The sequence below is a fragment of the Mesocricetus auratus genome, unplaced genomic scaffold (assembly GCF_017639785.1).
Source record: "Mesocricetus auratus isolate SY011 unplaced genomic scaffold, BCM_Maur_2.0 Super-Scaffold_100022, whole genome shotgun sequence".
Classification (NCBI taxonomy): domain Eukaryota; kingdom Metazoa; phylum Chordata; class Mammalia; order Rodentia; family Cricetidae; genus Mesocricetus; species Mesocricetus auratus.
Window position 1 is genome coordinate 28,163,556 of NW_024429203.1, and position 16,189 is coordinate 28,179,744.

The 16,189-nt window shown below is 48.1% G+C and overlaps 1 protein-coding gene across 20 annotated transcripts in view; it reads right to left on the reverse strand.

Moving 5' to 3' along the window:
• Ncam1 (neural cell adhesion molecule 1) overlaps positions 1–16,189 on the reverse strand; it is a 291,455-nt gene that overhangs the window by 650 nt on the left and 274,616 nt on the right. For 6 of the 20 annotated variants that reach the window (XM_040730273.1, XM_040730272.1, XM_040730280.1 and 3 more), the window contains 5 exons: positions 14,363–14,543; positions 6,803–7,010; positions 5,736–5,852; positions 3,926–4,741; positions 1–2,595 (listed from right to left, as the gene is read on the reverse strand). The exon at positions 1–2,595 is cut by the window's left edge and continues 650 nt beyond it. In XM_040730273.1, coding sequence (XP_040586207.1) covers positions 2,475–2,595; positions 3,926–4,741; positions 5,736–5,852; positions 6,803–7,010; positions 14,363–14,543 — 1,443 coding nt within the window. In that variant the 3' untranslated portion in view covers positions 1–2,474. Of the gene's footprint in view, positions 2,596–3,925; positions 4,742–5,735; positions 5,853–6,802; positions 7,011–9,608; positions 11,938–14,362; positions 14,544–16,189 lie in introns of those variants that run through there. The other 14 variants (XM_040730274.1, XM_040730278.1, XM_040730282.1 and 11 more) reach the window with 4 other exon arrangements.

Genomic DNA, 16,189 nt, shown 5'->3' on the forward strand with positions numbered 1-16,189 from the left:
GAGACAAACATATGTATATAGAGAGAGGCAGATCAAAGCGTGGGCTGTCTGATTCCAGCAAATGGTACGGCCAGTGTTCGGGAGGTCAGCCACCCTGGGCCAGGTTATTCTGGGGTGGTTTTGTCTCGTCCTAGTCATCAGAACTGAACTCAATGTGTTGAACCACAAACAGAGTGAAAAACACCATTTCCAGAGGAGGTCAGTGTGCCCTTGGCCTAGCCGTCAAGCCACTGACTTCATACTATGGGACACAGATGACACCGGTCAGGCTATGGCTAGAGGAGTCTGATCCTCACTGGGACCTCTCTGCCTCAGGTGTTACCCACCTCTCCCATTCTGCTGTGTGCCCTCAGAGTCGCCTTCCTGATAGCTTGTCCCGAGGACCTGTTAAACATGTGTCTGTGCAGGCCCCGGGAAGAGAAGGGCCAGGCTGAATGTTCTGGAACCCTCCATTTCCATCCCCAGGAGCTGAGAAAATGCAAAATAACCCCACATTGAGTAAATGACAAGACCATTATTTTTCACAGTTTGAAATTATAATCTAGCATCGCCACTGATCACACTGCAGAAGTGTCAGAAAATTGGGGTGTGTGGCCCACAAAGTGGACACAGAGACCATCTGCCACCCTAACCTCTTGCTGCTTTGTACTCGGGAAAGGAACCTGTGCTGTCGGATGGACGCCTGTTGGCTTTAGTGTCCCCTTCATCAGCATCACCTGTATTTCATTTTTCTTTGTTGAAAGGCTTTGATTCCTTTTGACATTTCGGGTTTTTGTTTCCTGAATAGCTTTTTTTTTTCTGAACTATCTGCTATACCTTCCACAACCAAACTATGTTGAAGTTTTATTTCAATACTATGACAAAAACACGTTTCACACTAAAATATTCACGCATCCACAGTGTACAAGCTTGCGGTTCTAAAGCAGAATGAAAAACAAAAGCAAAATTTCTATACAAAGGGCTGGCTTTTCCCTTCTCCCCCCTCCCATCCCCCTGAACGTTTCTGTATTTTTCCCCCACACTTGGTTTCCGATCCAGGAAAGTTGTATTATAACTCCAGACAGTATTTGTTTTTACAAATGTTGCCTAAGTGAACAGAAGGCCGATGTCACTTTACTTCAACAGATTTCCAAAAGGAGACACTACTTCCCTGAAGCACACGTGCTCTTCCGCTCAAATCTAGATTCTGGGCTCAAAAGGAAATGACATGTATATATTTTATTTGGCTTTCTAAAAAAAAGGGGGATGTTTGGGGTAAAAAAAAAAAGTGTGTTCACCAAGACCAGCCCCAACTATACAATCTTCTCTGCTTCATTCAACAAAGCCAAAGGAGTCCTTCAGAGGAAGGGTGTGCAGACACCTGGGAGGCAGGTCCAGCGTCTCAGACACAGGCAGGCGGCAGCTAATCTGAAAGTGGTCTAACATCCCCCTCTCCCCCTAAGAAATAATAGCAACAGAACCAAACAGGAAAGAAAAAGGCAAAATCGTTCCACAAGGAGAGGGCTTTCACCCCGCTTTGACACAGGTAAAAACTGCAACGAATCAGAATTGGTGGGGGGTGGGGGTGGAGGGGTAGACCCACTGTAAACAATCATCTTTTGTAACCTTCGCCCTGTGCTAAAAGCAACCAGGGGTGATTCTGCCTGCCTCTATGGGGGTACTTGCTGCTCAAAAGGAAAAAAAAGGCAGCTATTTTACACAGACATTAAACACAACCGAAGTCAAACATCTGTCAACTTGTAAACACTGGAAAGCAAAGTTGGAAGAGAGGAAGAAAAGGAAAGAAAAGGAACAGTGGGAGAAAAAAGCAAAAGAAATCGAATAAGCTGCGATTTGGCATTCTTCCTACGGAACAGGAGTCTACATGGGAACTGAAGGCAGCTAGCTAGAGTGCCACACTTTGCATACCGAACAAATACAAAGTGAACAGAAAGTATAACTTCTTTGTGAGGTTCTACCGAGTCCCAACTTGACTAAAAGTATAAAAATAAACTGCGGACTTGGTTCATTCGGTTAGTCTGAGTTCTTGGAAGCATTTCTCTGAAACTGATCTGTGCCAATTGGGTAACACCAATTGCAGCCTTCCCGAACCTAGATTTGTCTTCTTTTTTTCTTTCTGAGCTTCCTAGATTCTTAATTTGGGGTCCTTTTGTTCGATTTTTAAATGGTTTCAGGGAACGGAGTGTCCTACTTTGGCTGTGGGTTTAACCTTTTTGTCTCATTTTTTTTAGAAGTGAGTGTGCAACAAAGGAGCCCTTTCTAGAAACCTACAAAAAGGCGATCCCATGTTTATCTGTTTTTTTAAAGGCAAGACACTAGAGGAATGAGTGTGTGTGTGTGTGTGTGTGTGTGTGTGTGTATGTGTGTGTGTGTGTATGTGTGTAAGAGAGAGAGGAAGAGAGAGAGATTTGGGGATGCTCTGGTGAAGCCGCTGTGTCACTTTATTTTGATCTTTGCTTGTTGCTAGGTACCCATCATGCTTTGCTCTCATTCTCTTTTGTTTGTGTGGCATCATTGGGGACCGTCTTGACTTCAGTTGGTGCTGGCTTTGCTTCTGACTCCTGGGACTCCGACTTTGCTTCTACTGGACCCTTCCTGAAGAGAAACAGAAACAGTGCTGCTGAGATCACAGTGTCCCACTCTGTGAATACTGCCCCTCTCCCCAAGCCTTGTGGGGGGCTTCAGTTATAGCTCTGACATCCAACCTCCAAAGCAGGTTAAAATCACCTCAGAGTTCTCCAAATGACTCATGCCTGGGGCATGCTCCCAGAAATCCCGGGTGCCATGATTTTAAAAGCAACCAGGTGATTTCAAGGTGCAGGTAGGAGGAAGTGATCTAGTCTTCTCCTCCTTTCTTGATAGTCCTCGGGGGCTCTGTGTTAGTTAACCTGGGACAGGAGAAGAGAAGATCCCCTCTCTTCCCCCTGTCAAGCAGAAGTACAGCAGCTCAGCTTGCTATAAGTGGGGTGTACCAGACCCTGCTTTGAGTATAGTTCCAGGGACCCCTATCATAAACCACCTCTCCCTTTCCTGCCCCCAACTCTTCATCCCATGCTGTTTCAGGATGGTGACTATGGTGGCTTGAATAGGGTGAGACAATATGGATACCAGAGTTGGTAAGAGGCTAGAGTGGGCCTGCTTGTTACAAGGGACTGGAAGGGACAGCCATGTTTATAAACCTCTATAAAAGCCTAGGCATGCCTCCATCTCCGTAGGTCTCACAAGACAGAGTCAAGCCTAAAGACACACTGCAGCAAGTGTAAATACCAGATGACCCCATTGCATTTAGCATCACACTTAAGAATTCTGAAGGTTGAGCACTTGAACTTGGAGACAGGCATTGAGCGAGAGTCTTGGGTAGGGGTGGGCCTTCAGTCAGTGTGTGACAGAGCAGTCTGGGGGCTGCATCCTCCTTGTGCATGCACCTCACCATAGCTACCTCTTTTCTTCCCCAGGAGGACTTGGCCTGGCCCTGGATAGCACATACACACACACACACACACACACACACACACACACACACACACACACGCACGCACGCACGCACGCACCCACCCACGCACCCACGCACCCACGCACGCACGGGCCCAGGATGACAGATAAAGGCACCTTGGCCTCCTTAGTGCCTCCTCAAGCTCTGCTCACCAGTGGCCCAACTGCAAAGGCATCCCCAGGGAAAACAGAAGCATGGCTGGGATGATAAGGATGAAACATAATTAACATGGCCTAATTAGCGAGCAGGCAGCCCCTTTGCCTGTCCCACTGCCTGTCCCTGCTCCTGCCTGATTCCAGGCCCCTGGCTGACATTGCCCCACAGAAGCCCTGCAAGAGGCTGAGGACACATCCAACAAGGAGGATATAGCACAGCACAAACACACATCACTACGGACACAACCCAGCGACAGCAGACAAAGAGAGGCCGTACTCGGTCTTTGCTGGTGCAGGCGGCACAGCGCTGTCTGCAGTGGAAGGAGCAAGCTCAGAGGCTTGTCCACTGGCTCCAGTGGCAGGAGCAGGAGAGCCCAGGGCTGCAAAAACATCCTTTGCAAGGTCAATATCTGGGGTCTTGAAGTTCCCTTCGTCCATTTTTAAGTCCTCGCCCTGGGAAGGGTTTGTGGTGCTGGCGGAGGCAGCCTTGCTCTTCGGGCTAGCGGGGGCTGTGGCTGCCTCAGGTGGGTTCTTCATGGCGCCAGGCTGAGTGGGCTCTGGGTCCGGGCCTTTGGTGCTGGGGGCTTCCTGCTTGGCCTGGGGGGCTTCTGTGGCAGGGGCAGCTACTGCTGCTAAGGGGCTGGCTGCCCCAGCCGGGGTGGAGGTTGGAGCAGGGGACTGCTTACCAGCTGGAGGGACCTTGGAGGCCTCCCCTGCATTGACAGGGGTGCTGGGGCTGAGTACAGCTCCTTGGTTAGCCAGGACAGTGGAGGACAAATTGCTAGCAGAGGGAGTTGAGGTTGGGGTATCGCTCAGGTCAACAAGAGGAGCAACCTTTGGGGCCGAGGCTGGGGGTGAGGATGCGGCAGTGACACCAGACCCCTTGGAAGGGGTGGCCTGACCAGTGGGTACAGAATTTGAGTCCGGCCCAGCTGTGGCTGGTGGGGCAATACTGGAGGTCAGTGTAGTGGTCTCACTGGTGGGGCTGTTCTGAGCAGTGGCAAAAGTTTCGGTGATAGTGTCAGAGTTAGTGGTGACGGTGGTGACAGAAGGCAGCATGTCCTCGACAGTGGCTGTGGTGTCAGCAGGTAGCCTGTGGGGAGGACAGGAAGTAGAAAGAGAATAGACAATGAAGCTGAGACAGAGAAGCTAGATAGGAGCCAAGGAGAGGAGTCGCGGGTGGGCATGCAACCATACACGGGCAGGAACATGGGCCCACAAAGAAACGAGGACGAAGAGGAAGTACACGCCCCAGGTGGGCAGAAGAGGACACAGGAGACAACAAAGAACGTGGCAGTCTCAAAGGGACCTGCTAGCCTTCCTCCATGCTGACAGCCCCTCAGCTCTCTGTACAGGGCTCCAGTCCCCTATGGATCTCTCAAGTGTTCTCTTGTGCAACCCTGGATCTCCACTCCAGTGAAGGCAGCAGACGTCTATCATATACCTCTCTAGGTTTGTGGAGCCCTGTAGAAATGGGGTCCAGCTACCTTACAGTTATTTCTAAGCAGGGATGGGGCCAGATGAGGAGGATCAGTGCTCCAAATGGCTCCCATGTGTCAGGAGGTCTTCCAGCCACAGATGGGTGTTCCTGTGAGAAGTACTTCCTTCAGTCAATCAGACCCTTGATAGCCTGGCGGGCATGACAAACACGGCTAGTCAGGGATCCTGAGGATCTCTGAGATTTCTGATTAGAAGAGAGCCAGGGACCCTCATCCGGTCCCCAACTTTTCTGGCATAGAAGATATTTAAGAAACCCTAAACAAAATAGGCTAGTCCTCTTCTCAATGAATTTTAAGACATTCCTAAAATACGTGTGGAATTTTGGAGTAGTCCTGGGAACCCCACCTCTGTGAAGAACCTGGTAAGGCACCCACCATGACCCAAGGAGAAGCAAGAATGCCTTCTCTCCAAGGAGAGTGGGTTCAGACATTGTCTGGCCAGGAGATCTTCTGACCGAGGGCTCCAGAGTGGTGGCTTCCATGTTTGGTCAGGAGCCAAGGGTGAGAAGCAGGGGGAGGTTGGGATAGGGTGATGAGGTGGAACTGGGGGTCTACTGAGGAGGTACCAGTCCCTCCTACTCCACATACTCGGGCTCTGTCAGCGGTGTGGTCTCATTGGGCTCTGTGTGCTTCCCTCCGTCATGGTTTGGAGTCCGTTCCTCCTCTGTTCGGACCTCCACGATGGGTTCTTTGGACTCATCTTTCCTGTGGAGAGAGTTCTGCTGGTTAAACAGCAGGGTGGCTTCAGAGGAAAGACATCAGGAAAAGAAGCTGTAGCAAGGTGTATCAATGTCTGGCTTGTGGCTAGCAAAGTGGGCCAGATTACTGTCTCTGCGGCAGCCTAGCCAAGAATACATAAGGTCATCAGCCCTACCTCATTTCTCCCATCTGTTAGTTAGGTTAAGTAATAGTTTATAACTCAGCTGTCCATGAGAATAAATGAGATCATTCATGTAAAGTTTTTAGGACAGTACAGGTAAGTCTCCAAAGTAAACCCATGTGCACACATATGTATGCATGCATACCCATGCATTTGTAATTGTGCATACACATACATAAGCCCAAGTGCATGTATGTGTGTGTATATACACAGTTACTGGCATCTCATCTTCTCACTGCATCTTTTCTCAGCTTGCTACAACAGGCATGCTCACCCACAGACTTCAAAATCTCCTTCTAACTAGCTAAAGATGCTGCAGGAGGGAAGAATAGACAGATTGTTCCTTCCAGAGGACAGGAATCTACACTCGTTTTTCTCCCTTTGGCACCACACAGTCAGATACAGGGTCTTGCCCTCAGTAGCTGCAGGATAAACGCTCGTAGTAGTAAACGAATGAAGGAGAGTTTAAGTGCATGCTTCCTAGGATGGTTCCCTCCACCATCACTCCTCTCCAGGAGGACAAGCCCCCTCTCTTGACCCCCTCAGAGATTTTCAAATATTTACGAGATGTTAACCCTAGGGTGGATCCAAGACACTACATTCCAAACCGGTAACCCCATCTTGCCTTAAACCCAGGTTTAGAGAGATCTGCTTTGATGGTTTAACCGCTCTGGAGTTGTCATGTGGGTAAAAAATAAAGCTAAAGATAGCGCAGTGCTAGGCCCTGGGCTGGGGCAGGGCCTAAACCCCACAGATCCAATAGCTTTGCACTCACGAGAAAGCAGCCTTGCCCTCCTCCATGTCTTTCCCCTTGGCTCCAGGCCCAGCTTTGCCACACAGGTTAACAGCAATGCACATGAGCAGGCCACACTTGTTCAGGAAGTAGCAGGTGATGTCCATGACCACCAGGAGTAGGACGAAGATGACAATGAGGATGCCCACGATGGCGCCGGTGCTCAGGCCTGTGGTGGGGCTGCCATTGGCTTAAGTAGGAGAGAGATAGTCAGTGGTTAGTAGGCTTGTGTATGAGCCCCCTTACCCTACGGACAATATCCCTGTGGTTGGAGTAGGGCCCTGAGCATAAAACCAAGGCATTTGTGACTGGTGGTACCTTCCCAAGGGCCTTCTTATGCCTGGTGCAGAGACAAGAGGTCCTCTACATCTTTTAAATGTGGCATGATAACCTCATCTCACCCAGGAGACAGGGTCTGGGGGCTCCCACATATTAAGATGAAGAGGGGATTGTGAGCTGTGCCTTCATTCTTGTCCCCAACCCTGAACTTCCTCCCTAAGGCATATGCTCAAGTGGTCTTCATGAATCCTGGAAGCAGCTTGGGCCCAGACAGGCAGTGTTTGAGAACACCAAGTAATGGTGACTCCAGGAGGGCCCTGCTGTGTCTCTGGACCAATGCAAAAGGTTTTTTGGCCCAGTCAGGCAGAGGCTGCTTGCTGTGCTGTGCCTCTAGGCAGAATGACAGACAAGGGACCATATGGCGTTTCCAGGACTGCTTTGGGTCTTGTAGAAATATCAGGGCCAATATGTTGCCCAACATATGATTCTACTTCGTCTCCTCAATTGAAGAATAAGTCTAAAGGACACTAACTATGAGGGAACTGGGGTCTCATTTTGCCCTTTTTGTGTCCCAGGAGGCTGAATGTGACCCATGAAACTCCTGAGACACAGCAGCCTCCCCAGGCCCCACCAGTAAGGCGAAGGGTCTGGGAATACTCACCATGTGGGAGCCAGGCATGCTGGGATCAGACTTCAGGAAAACCTGTAGACTTACCCATATTTAAACATTCTCACAGACAGTCATACCCATACACAGGACAAACGTTCACCAAATTCACCCCGATAGTACCCAGCATCCTACTTCTGGCTGGGTTTTCTGTGTCTAGTTCCCCTGGTGTCCATCAGCAGTCCTCCAAGGCCTTGACTTATAGATTCTCTCACAGAAGGATCCTGGCCCTATGTGAACTGACATCAGTTTTCTGAGAGGGACCTAGTCATACTTGTAAACAGTGGTATTGTGGGAAGCGAAACTCTGAACAGAGTTCTGCCTATGGAAGCCATCGTGGAGACAATAGTCCCAGATTGACATATGGGCACTTCTCACTCATTCATTCATTTAAGTGCAACTCCATTCTATCATTAGACCTTGTCTGATATTTCCTATGCTCCCAAGGGACCTAGACTACCCAGGCCTTGGACTGGCTGCAAGAACTACAATTAACAGTACTTGTGAAGTGGCCCCAACTGTCTCCATAGTCAGTTGACTATACTTTGTCAACTTCTAAGCCTGTTCCAGCAGGTCATCCCTGGAAACTAGGGGAGGGAAGTGGTACTGCATGAGGGCTGCCATTTTCCTTTTAATAATATTGGAGTTTTGAGACAGGATCTCACTGGCTAGGGGCTCTGATCCTTTTGCCCTCACTTCCTGAGAGCTGGGATTACAGGTGTGCACCACCACACCTGGCCACCGTTCTTCACCCCTTGTGAAACTTATCTTCTGTCTGCACTAGGATGCCTGGCCCAGGTACCGGAGTGCTTCTCTAGGGGTTGTTTCACTGTTCCTAATTACAAATTTTCAGTCCAGAATGCCCAGAATACAGATGAAAGGGTACTAGAATCAGGAGACATTCACATCCTTGTGGGTGTGACAGAATAGTTTAGCCCAGGAAAACTACTAGGACAAGGTCTAGATCCTGTATCTCGTTGAACGGGTCATAAAAGGAAAAGCAAAAACAAAACGAAAAACTTGAAAACCTTTCAGACTTCTGTCTTCGTCATGCTCTTCCTCTTGCCCTCTGTGACAAGTCCATCTAGGTGCCTTACGCATAAAAAAGGCTTCTTAAAGGGCAACTTCCCCACATCCTCCTAGGTAAGAGCTGCCCTGAGCAGTGCCTGGCTGGGGCTGTCTCTCTTCTTTGGTTCCTAGCTTGAAAGTTTGGCATTCAAAGCAGTTTTGGCATTCAACTGGCTTGCTCCAAGGCTAACTCACATAAATACCCATTTTCCTTTAAATGGATCTCACATTTTCCAGGTACCCAGCTGGATCTGAGTCATTGTACCATGGCTCCCTAGGTGCTGAAGTCCTGGTGCCAATATGACTGTCAGGCTACCAGAATGGTTGAATTTCAGGGCTAGTTTCCTCAGAATCCCCTTCTATGTCTACTTGTTCCTTCCTGGAGCTGGCCATGCTTTGGTCAGTTTCTATCTATCATAAGATATATGGAGAAATGTTGCTATGTAACCATAATACCTTACTAGAGAGCTCTTCATCTGATGGAATGTGCTACCCCTGACCTCATCTTCAGAGTGACAATTTCCCCAATTTTGCAAAGACTCATTCCTCTCTCATTGTCTGCTGAGGATTCCCAGGTAACAGGAACCTGACACCTTCAAGATCATTTAGAAAAGCATAATGATTTTCATGGGAAAATGCCTTTGACTAGAACTCTCCTCACCACCAAGTGTGGAGTCTAATTTAAATGTCTGTCTTGGTAATCGGTTATCGAGTACATATGAGGTGTACTGTGTTGGTCACAAATGTCAAATAAAATCAAAACACGCTGTTGAGTTTACATGAACTGTTATATCCTTTAATAACACAAAGGTGTAAACTTCATAAAGTCTTGCTGATTATCTACACAATGACGTTAGCATTCTTATTAGTAGAAAAACATGATCTGAATCTGCTGTATAAATATTCTAAAAATGAGAAGAGAACCCTCACGGCAGATGGTGTATGGTCTGTACTGACTCACAGTGCAGAGGTGGGGGGTGAGCCCACCCCCTTGGGGCTACCTCGGGCTGCCCTCTTAAGGACTCCTGGCTGGGCTAGGAGCCATAGCCTTCACGGAGGGACCCAGTTTCTGGCCAGGGCTAGTGCACACTAAAGCTGTGTCCAGGAGAGTACACCATTACAAGTGGGCTGGAATAAGCCCAAAGTTTTCTAGCTGGGCCCTGTGTCTGGTAAGAGTACAGGACCACACTAGGGCACATTAGGGTTGATCTCCAAAGGTCCCTTTAGAAATAATCGACACTGTCCCTCTCCTGTGAGTGGGTTGGTGATGAGGCTGAGGCAGACTCCAAGTTCTCCAAGAGTGAATTCATGTGACATCTCTTTAGGGGATTGCAGTAGAACCTCTCTTGCCCTCTCTGCAGCTTTCCTTAACTGACCTGTAATTCTCATATCAGGCCCCAAGGCTACATACATGTCCTTTTTTCTGCTGTACTGTTGTCCTAATCCCAAGAGCCATCTTGTTGGGAAGATGGTGGGAAGGGGTCTTCCTAGCTGAGTGAGAGGCACTGTCAGTTTTAGCTTCTGAGCACTGTGAAGCCTCTATACTGAACACTGGGGATACTGGCAGGTGGCAACACAGTTGGCTTTGCCTGCAGACCACTATTCAGGGTCATTTGGATTCCCAAAGTGAAAGGCTAGTCTTTGAGCACTAAAAAGTAACTACAGAAATGAAATAGGTAAAGAACCGAAAAGAACATAAATTAAACGTCCGTGGAGATGTTCAGAGATGAGATAGGGAGAATGCCGGGGGGGGGGGGGGGAGTTTTTATTCATTAGGTCCATCCCAAAGTTCACACGCTGATACTAGTGGGTGGTATTTAGCCTTGGGTCTCATGCATCCGATGTGACACACCCATTTCCTCTTCTGGGTGAATTGCACAACAGCAGGCAGGAGTTCCTGGCTCTTCATAATAATTTTAAAAGTACCGTGGAGACCATTAGGGAAGCTGGATCATTCTGGAATTGCTGACAAGCAGACTGCCCAAATGTATTAACACTGTGGGGAGCAGTGTGTTCCCTCAATCCCTTACCTTGTGCTCTTTGGAGCATGCAGGGGGGGAAGGAGGGGAGGGTGCCTGATCATAGTGGATGCTTCCAACCTGCCTGGTATACTTCACTTAGGGTGATGATATAGATTCTGACTGGACCACAGACGCCAGGACCTGAGGTTTAGTTCTCATCTGAAGCATCCTACTGTGCAGTTGAAGAAAGAGCTCTCTCGGTTGGGAGTCAGATCCCAAAGCCCATTCCTATTGGGCACACCACAGTTTGGCCTTCTTCACAGAGACAGACGGCAGATGTCAGGCTAACCCCAGCAGTACAGCACCTTCCAGAATGTTCATCAGCTCCAGAAAACAGACTATTTCAACTTTTCCCACTGCATGGGTCACAGGGGGATTTAATTGGTCTATTATGTCAGCAAAGTGCTCAGATGGGTCACCACATGGGTACTTAAACACCTAACTACAACCTGGGTACTTAAATACTTAAATGCAGGCGAAGCTGACTCCCTATTGGAAGGTGGAGGGCAGGGCACAGTGTTAGAGTGAAGGGCACATGTGGTGACTTTAACAATCAGAGCCAAGCTGTAGTAGTCTAGAATTCTTCCTCTGCTGCCTTTATGAACAAAAACAAAAACACAAGTAACAGGTAGTAGAAGTATCTCTCTGTGAACCTTGCATAATGCTGTTTTTGAAAATAGCATTGAAAGAAATATCTCTCAAATTCTCTCTTTACTGCTATTAAAAAGGGGGGAGACTCTATACAAAATGACAGAAAAGTATCACTGAATGGCAAAATCTCAGGAGGTAAATCTGTTTCCAATCACCAAGACCTTCCTTGTTCACACAGAACACCTGCTCAGTAGCTGTGGCCGGACAACTGTAGTCCTGAAAGGATCTTTCAAGGGGGGGCAACTGATCATTTTCATAGGAACTGGGATTTTAAGCAATTATAATTTGTGTGTGTGGGTGTGTGTGTGTGTGTGTGTGGGCACGGGTGCGTGTCTGTGTGTTTTCAGGTTCCTAACAGAGCAAAAGAAAAGTCACCACAGAGAAAAGCAATGAGACCAAGGTGTAGGAGGTGGAACTTCCTCCCAGGGTGGCTGCAGGTGTCAAGCAATGAATCCCAAAGGATAGGTGGTTGTTGAGACATAAATGTGGCAGTGGGGATGTCCCAGTGACGTCCAAGGTGACAAGTGTGACGACGGACATAGGGAGGTATGGGGGAGGGGAGGAAAGAGAAGGCAGAGACAGAAACAGAGGAAAAAATAGATAAAAAAGAAAGAAAAAATAGGTCAAATATAGAAAAAACAAGAATCCAAGGTTAATTCAACTTAGTAAGTTAGGCTGACAAACGTTAGGAGAGTTCAGTGCTGTATCAACATCATAGGCCGGGTCAGCAGCTCAGCAATGCCAGAAGCAGCATAGCAGGTTAATTCGGGGTTGGGGCCAGCGAGCAAATGAAATTAAAGTGAGAGAACAGGAGCCTCTGCAGTAGAACAGCGGGTCAGGTCAGAAGAATGTTACCTATCACTAAGATGAAGCCTCCTAGGCCCAGCAATGAGTGTGCTCCTCTTGTGGCGAGGCTGAGATGCAGTGGGTGGCTGCACTATGGTCAGAACACTGAGGATGCGGGTGGTCTTTGGAGAGCCAAAGCAGACCTGTTTTTCTATTGTGCAAGCCCCACCATCTTGCTGGTGTAATCCTGAACATCCCACCTTCTATGACCCTACAGACCACAGAGTTCTACCACAAACCTCATCTTATAATGCAAAGAGGGTTTGTTCTTGAATTCCAATAAAATGACTAGGATAGTCCAAACAGAGCCATCTCCTTTAGTGCTTGGACTGCCGTCATAGAGTCATTGTGGACAAGGAAAGGACCTCCTAACCCTGTCTGGCTTACATGGGAGCCTGGATGATATTCTACAAGGCCTCCACAGGTCATGCACTCTGTAGCATTTCTCTTGCTCACATGGGAAAACTAGAAGGTGAAGTTGCTGGCAGTGCCCAGCCTAGGAACATAGCATGCCCATCAAGTTTCACCATGGGGAAGACTAACTTATGGACTGATGCAAAGGGTTTAATTTAAGCCTTACTAGTTCCAAATCCTAAGAGGCTGAAAGGCATGGATCTGGACACATATCACACTCTCAATTCCAAGGGAGAACTAACCAAAGAACAAAGGGAAGAAGGGACAGAGAAAAAGCAGGGCCACCTCTATTTGGACAACCTATTGAGACACAATGAGGGAAACTTCCTGTAGCCACAGCTAAGAAACTCCTTCTAGTACCAGGATCCTAAACTGAGCAAGAAAGCCCTCCCCATAGTGCAATCAACCAATTGACATGTCTAGTCTACGGCTCAAAATTCACCTGCCAACTGGCTGGAAGCCCCAACATCTCCCCTATCCCCCCAATACACACCCACTCATACACAAACAACTGTAAAGAATCTCACACCAAGATCTCCTTCAGTTGCTACCCACTTTGGCACATATGACCCTACATGACAGGCAGCCTGTCCCCTTTCTGGCCTGACTTTCCCCGGAAGGAGCAAGCTTGACAACTGAACTCAGCAGCGAAGTAAGCTCACCACACAGGGCAGGCAAGATGGGCCTGCCCCAGGCTGTCTTCCTACCACACCCGAACATTATAGAGCACAGAGGGCCATCTCCAACAGGCTGCATCTATATGCTCTATGACCACCTCTCCAGCCCGTGTTTGGCATTTGGCTGGCTCTGAAAAGGCAAAGTGATGGCTGAATCATCTCGGAGGAATTTGCCTAATTAGGGAACTGGCGACTAGCACAAGATATCTAGGTCAGAAATCAGAGCTCTCACTTTATTCCCACACTTGAGTTGGTCCTGGATCCTATAGACGAATCTGCATCTCCTAGGAGCACTGCTGCTACCATGGTCTAGCAGACTGGCTGCCCTTCCATTGATGGTACTTCCCAGGATCTATGTTTTCCACTTGCTCCATTCCAAGATGATCAATTTGTCTCTAGCACAGTGGAGAGGTCCTTCATAGATAGGTATTATCTAACTGGGCACCATCTATTCCTTCTCTTGGGGTGACCCGAGAGAAGACAGTTAGACCATGGTTGTACAGCTAAAGCAAAGTTCACAAATAAACAGCATAAAACCAGTTTTGTGGTCCTAGTATAGAATGCAGATGACAGGGAAAGTCTCATCAAGGATCCTTGTTCAACCAGCATCCAAGGCAAGGCAGGAGTTGGGGCATTTTCCCATTGGAGGGAGTCCCATAGACTGGTTAGCATTGATATTTCAAGGCCAAATAAGACAGGACCCTTCCCCCAGGATGCAGGTAAGACTCTCCTGGGGGGTCTTGTACGTCAACCCACTGCATAGATGGGGCTAAGGCAAAACTAAGCTTGGCATGAGCAACCAGTCATGAGGATGGCTGTAAGCAAGCAAGTTGTCAGGGTTGTTCAGGCGCATTAGGAGGCGCGGCATGTGTGCATTAATTTAAAGCGGGAAACAGACAGAAAACACAGGTGGCTGTACCTGGGATGGCTGTGGGCTGGGCTAAGGTCTTGAACACAAAATGAGCTGCCTTGGATTTTCCTTGCTGATTCTCAGCTACCACAGATACTTCATACTCGGCGTTCCAGTCCAGGGACTTGAGCATGACGTGGTCACTGCCGGAAGGGAGCCGGATTTCTGGTTTCCACTCAGAGGCAAGCTTCTGGGGACAGTCGGCAGGAAGGACAGAAGACACCAGGGAGTTTGAATGAGAATGCTGGAGAGACCGAGACCGACTAAGAGGCACAGACTAAGGGGAACTGAAAACCATGGGGTTAAAACATAAAAATAGGCCGGGCGGTGGTGGCACATGCCTTTAATCCCAGCACTTGGGAGGCAGAGGCAGGCAGATCTCTGTGAGTTTGAGACCAGCCTGGTCTACAAGAGCTAGTTCCAGGACAGCCTCCAAAGCCACAGGGAAAGCCTGTCTTGAAAAAACAAACAACAACAACAAAACTGTAAAAATAGGAACCAATGAGGATTTTCTGTACTGGGGATCCACCTAGTAGGCTTGCCCACATCAACAGTAAGGAATGTCAGTGTGACATGGTTCTGAGTTCACTGTCCCACCAACCTCAGGACTGACAGGGGTTCCAACACTGTCCTGCACCTACCCTATCTCCTCTATATTCTGGAATGCTAGATACATGGCATAAGGGCTTCTTAGAGGAGTTAAAACAAATGTTTCTCATTTTATTTTAGAATGCTACCCACATTCTGACAGGCAAATATTGCATAGATTCCAATTTTACTAAAAATACAAACCACTATCTCTTCCCAATGCAAACCTTCTGGGAATCACTTCAGGCTCTTACTAGATCTGATTATATGGGCATGAGTAAGGGGTTAGGTGACTTACAAAAGTCACCCTGCAGTCAAGGTTGGAGTCTAGCCTGTGCAAGTACCAGACTGCATTTTCCCTTCCATAACAGGGAGCCCAGCAAACATGAGTTGAACTGAACTTGATTTTCTATTCCCTGTTGTGCGGCCTGGCCTTATTGTGGCTGAATAAGCGAGGGATGTTCATTGGGCTCACATGGACTATCCTGTAGTGCTTAGCAGAGCATAAGGAGAGATGCACAATTCTGGAGTTTTCCCCCCTTTTCACCCAACCTTCCCTCTAGGTATATCATCCATGCTTGCCAATGGGCTTGTACTGGAAGGAAGTTTCCAAAGCCATTGCTAGGTAACCACCTGCACAACAAAACTGTGGGAGAGGCCTCAAGTCCTCCTGAGAAATCTTTAGATGGTTTTCTAGTTGCAAGTCAAAATCTCTGGTCCTATCAAAAGCCATATACACCTTGGGTACATGCTGAGCACCTGTGTGTGTGTGTGTGTGTGTGTGTGTGTGTGTGTATGTGTGTGTATGTGTGTAATATGTATTGAATAGGCAAGCAAAACATGGCAATGGTGTCAGGAAAGAGATGACCATTGCAGGTCCTGGTGTGGTCACCAGGAGCTGGAGGAAGACATTTTATGGGGTAAAGCTATTCTGATCAGCCATGAAGATGTCTTCAGTGCTCATTCCAGGGCTCCTAGTGTTGTGGGAAATTGCACAGAGGGGATTCTAGGGCCCTATAATCTAAACAGGCAGCCTGGGCTGTGCAGTAAGTTAGCTCTGCACATGTTGCTATGGTGCTGTTTTAATTTAAAACAAAGATGCTGGGCTGTCTCTCTTTGCTCTTCTTTCTCTGTCTTCCTCGGCAAACATCATTACAAAAGAGACAACCAGACGAGGAAGCAAACACTCAGGAAAGCAAACTTTATGCTATGTAATACATATTAATAATGAGCAATTGCATTTAGCAA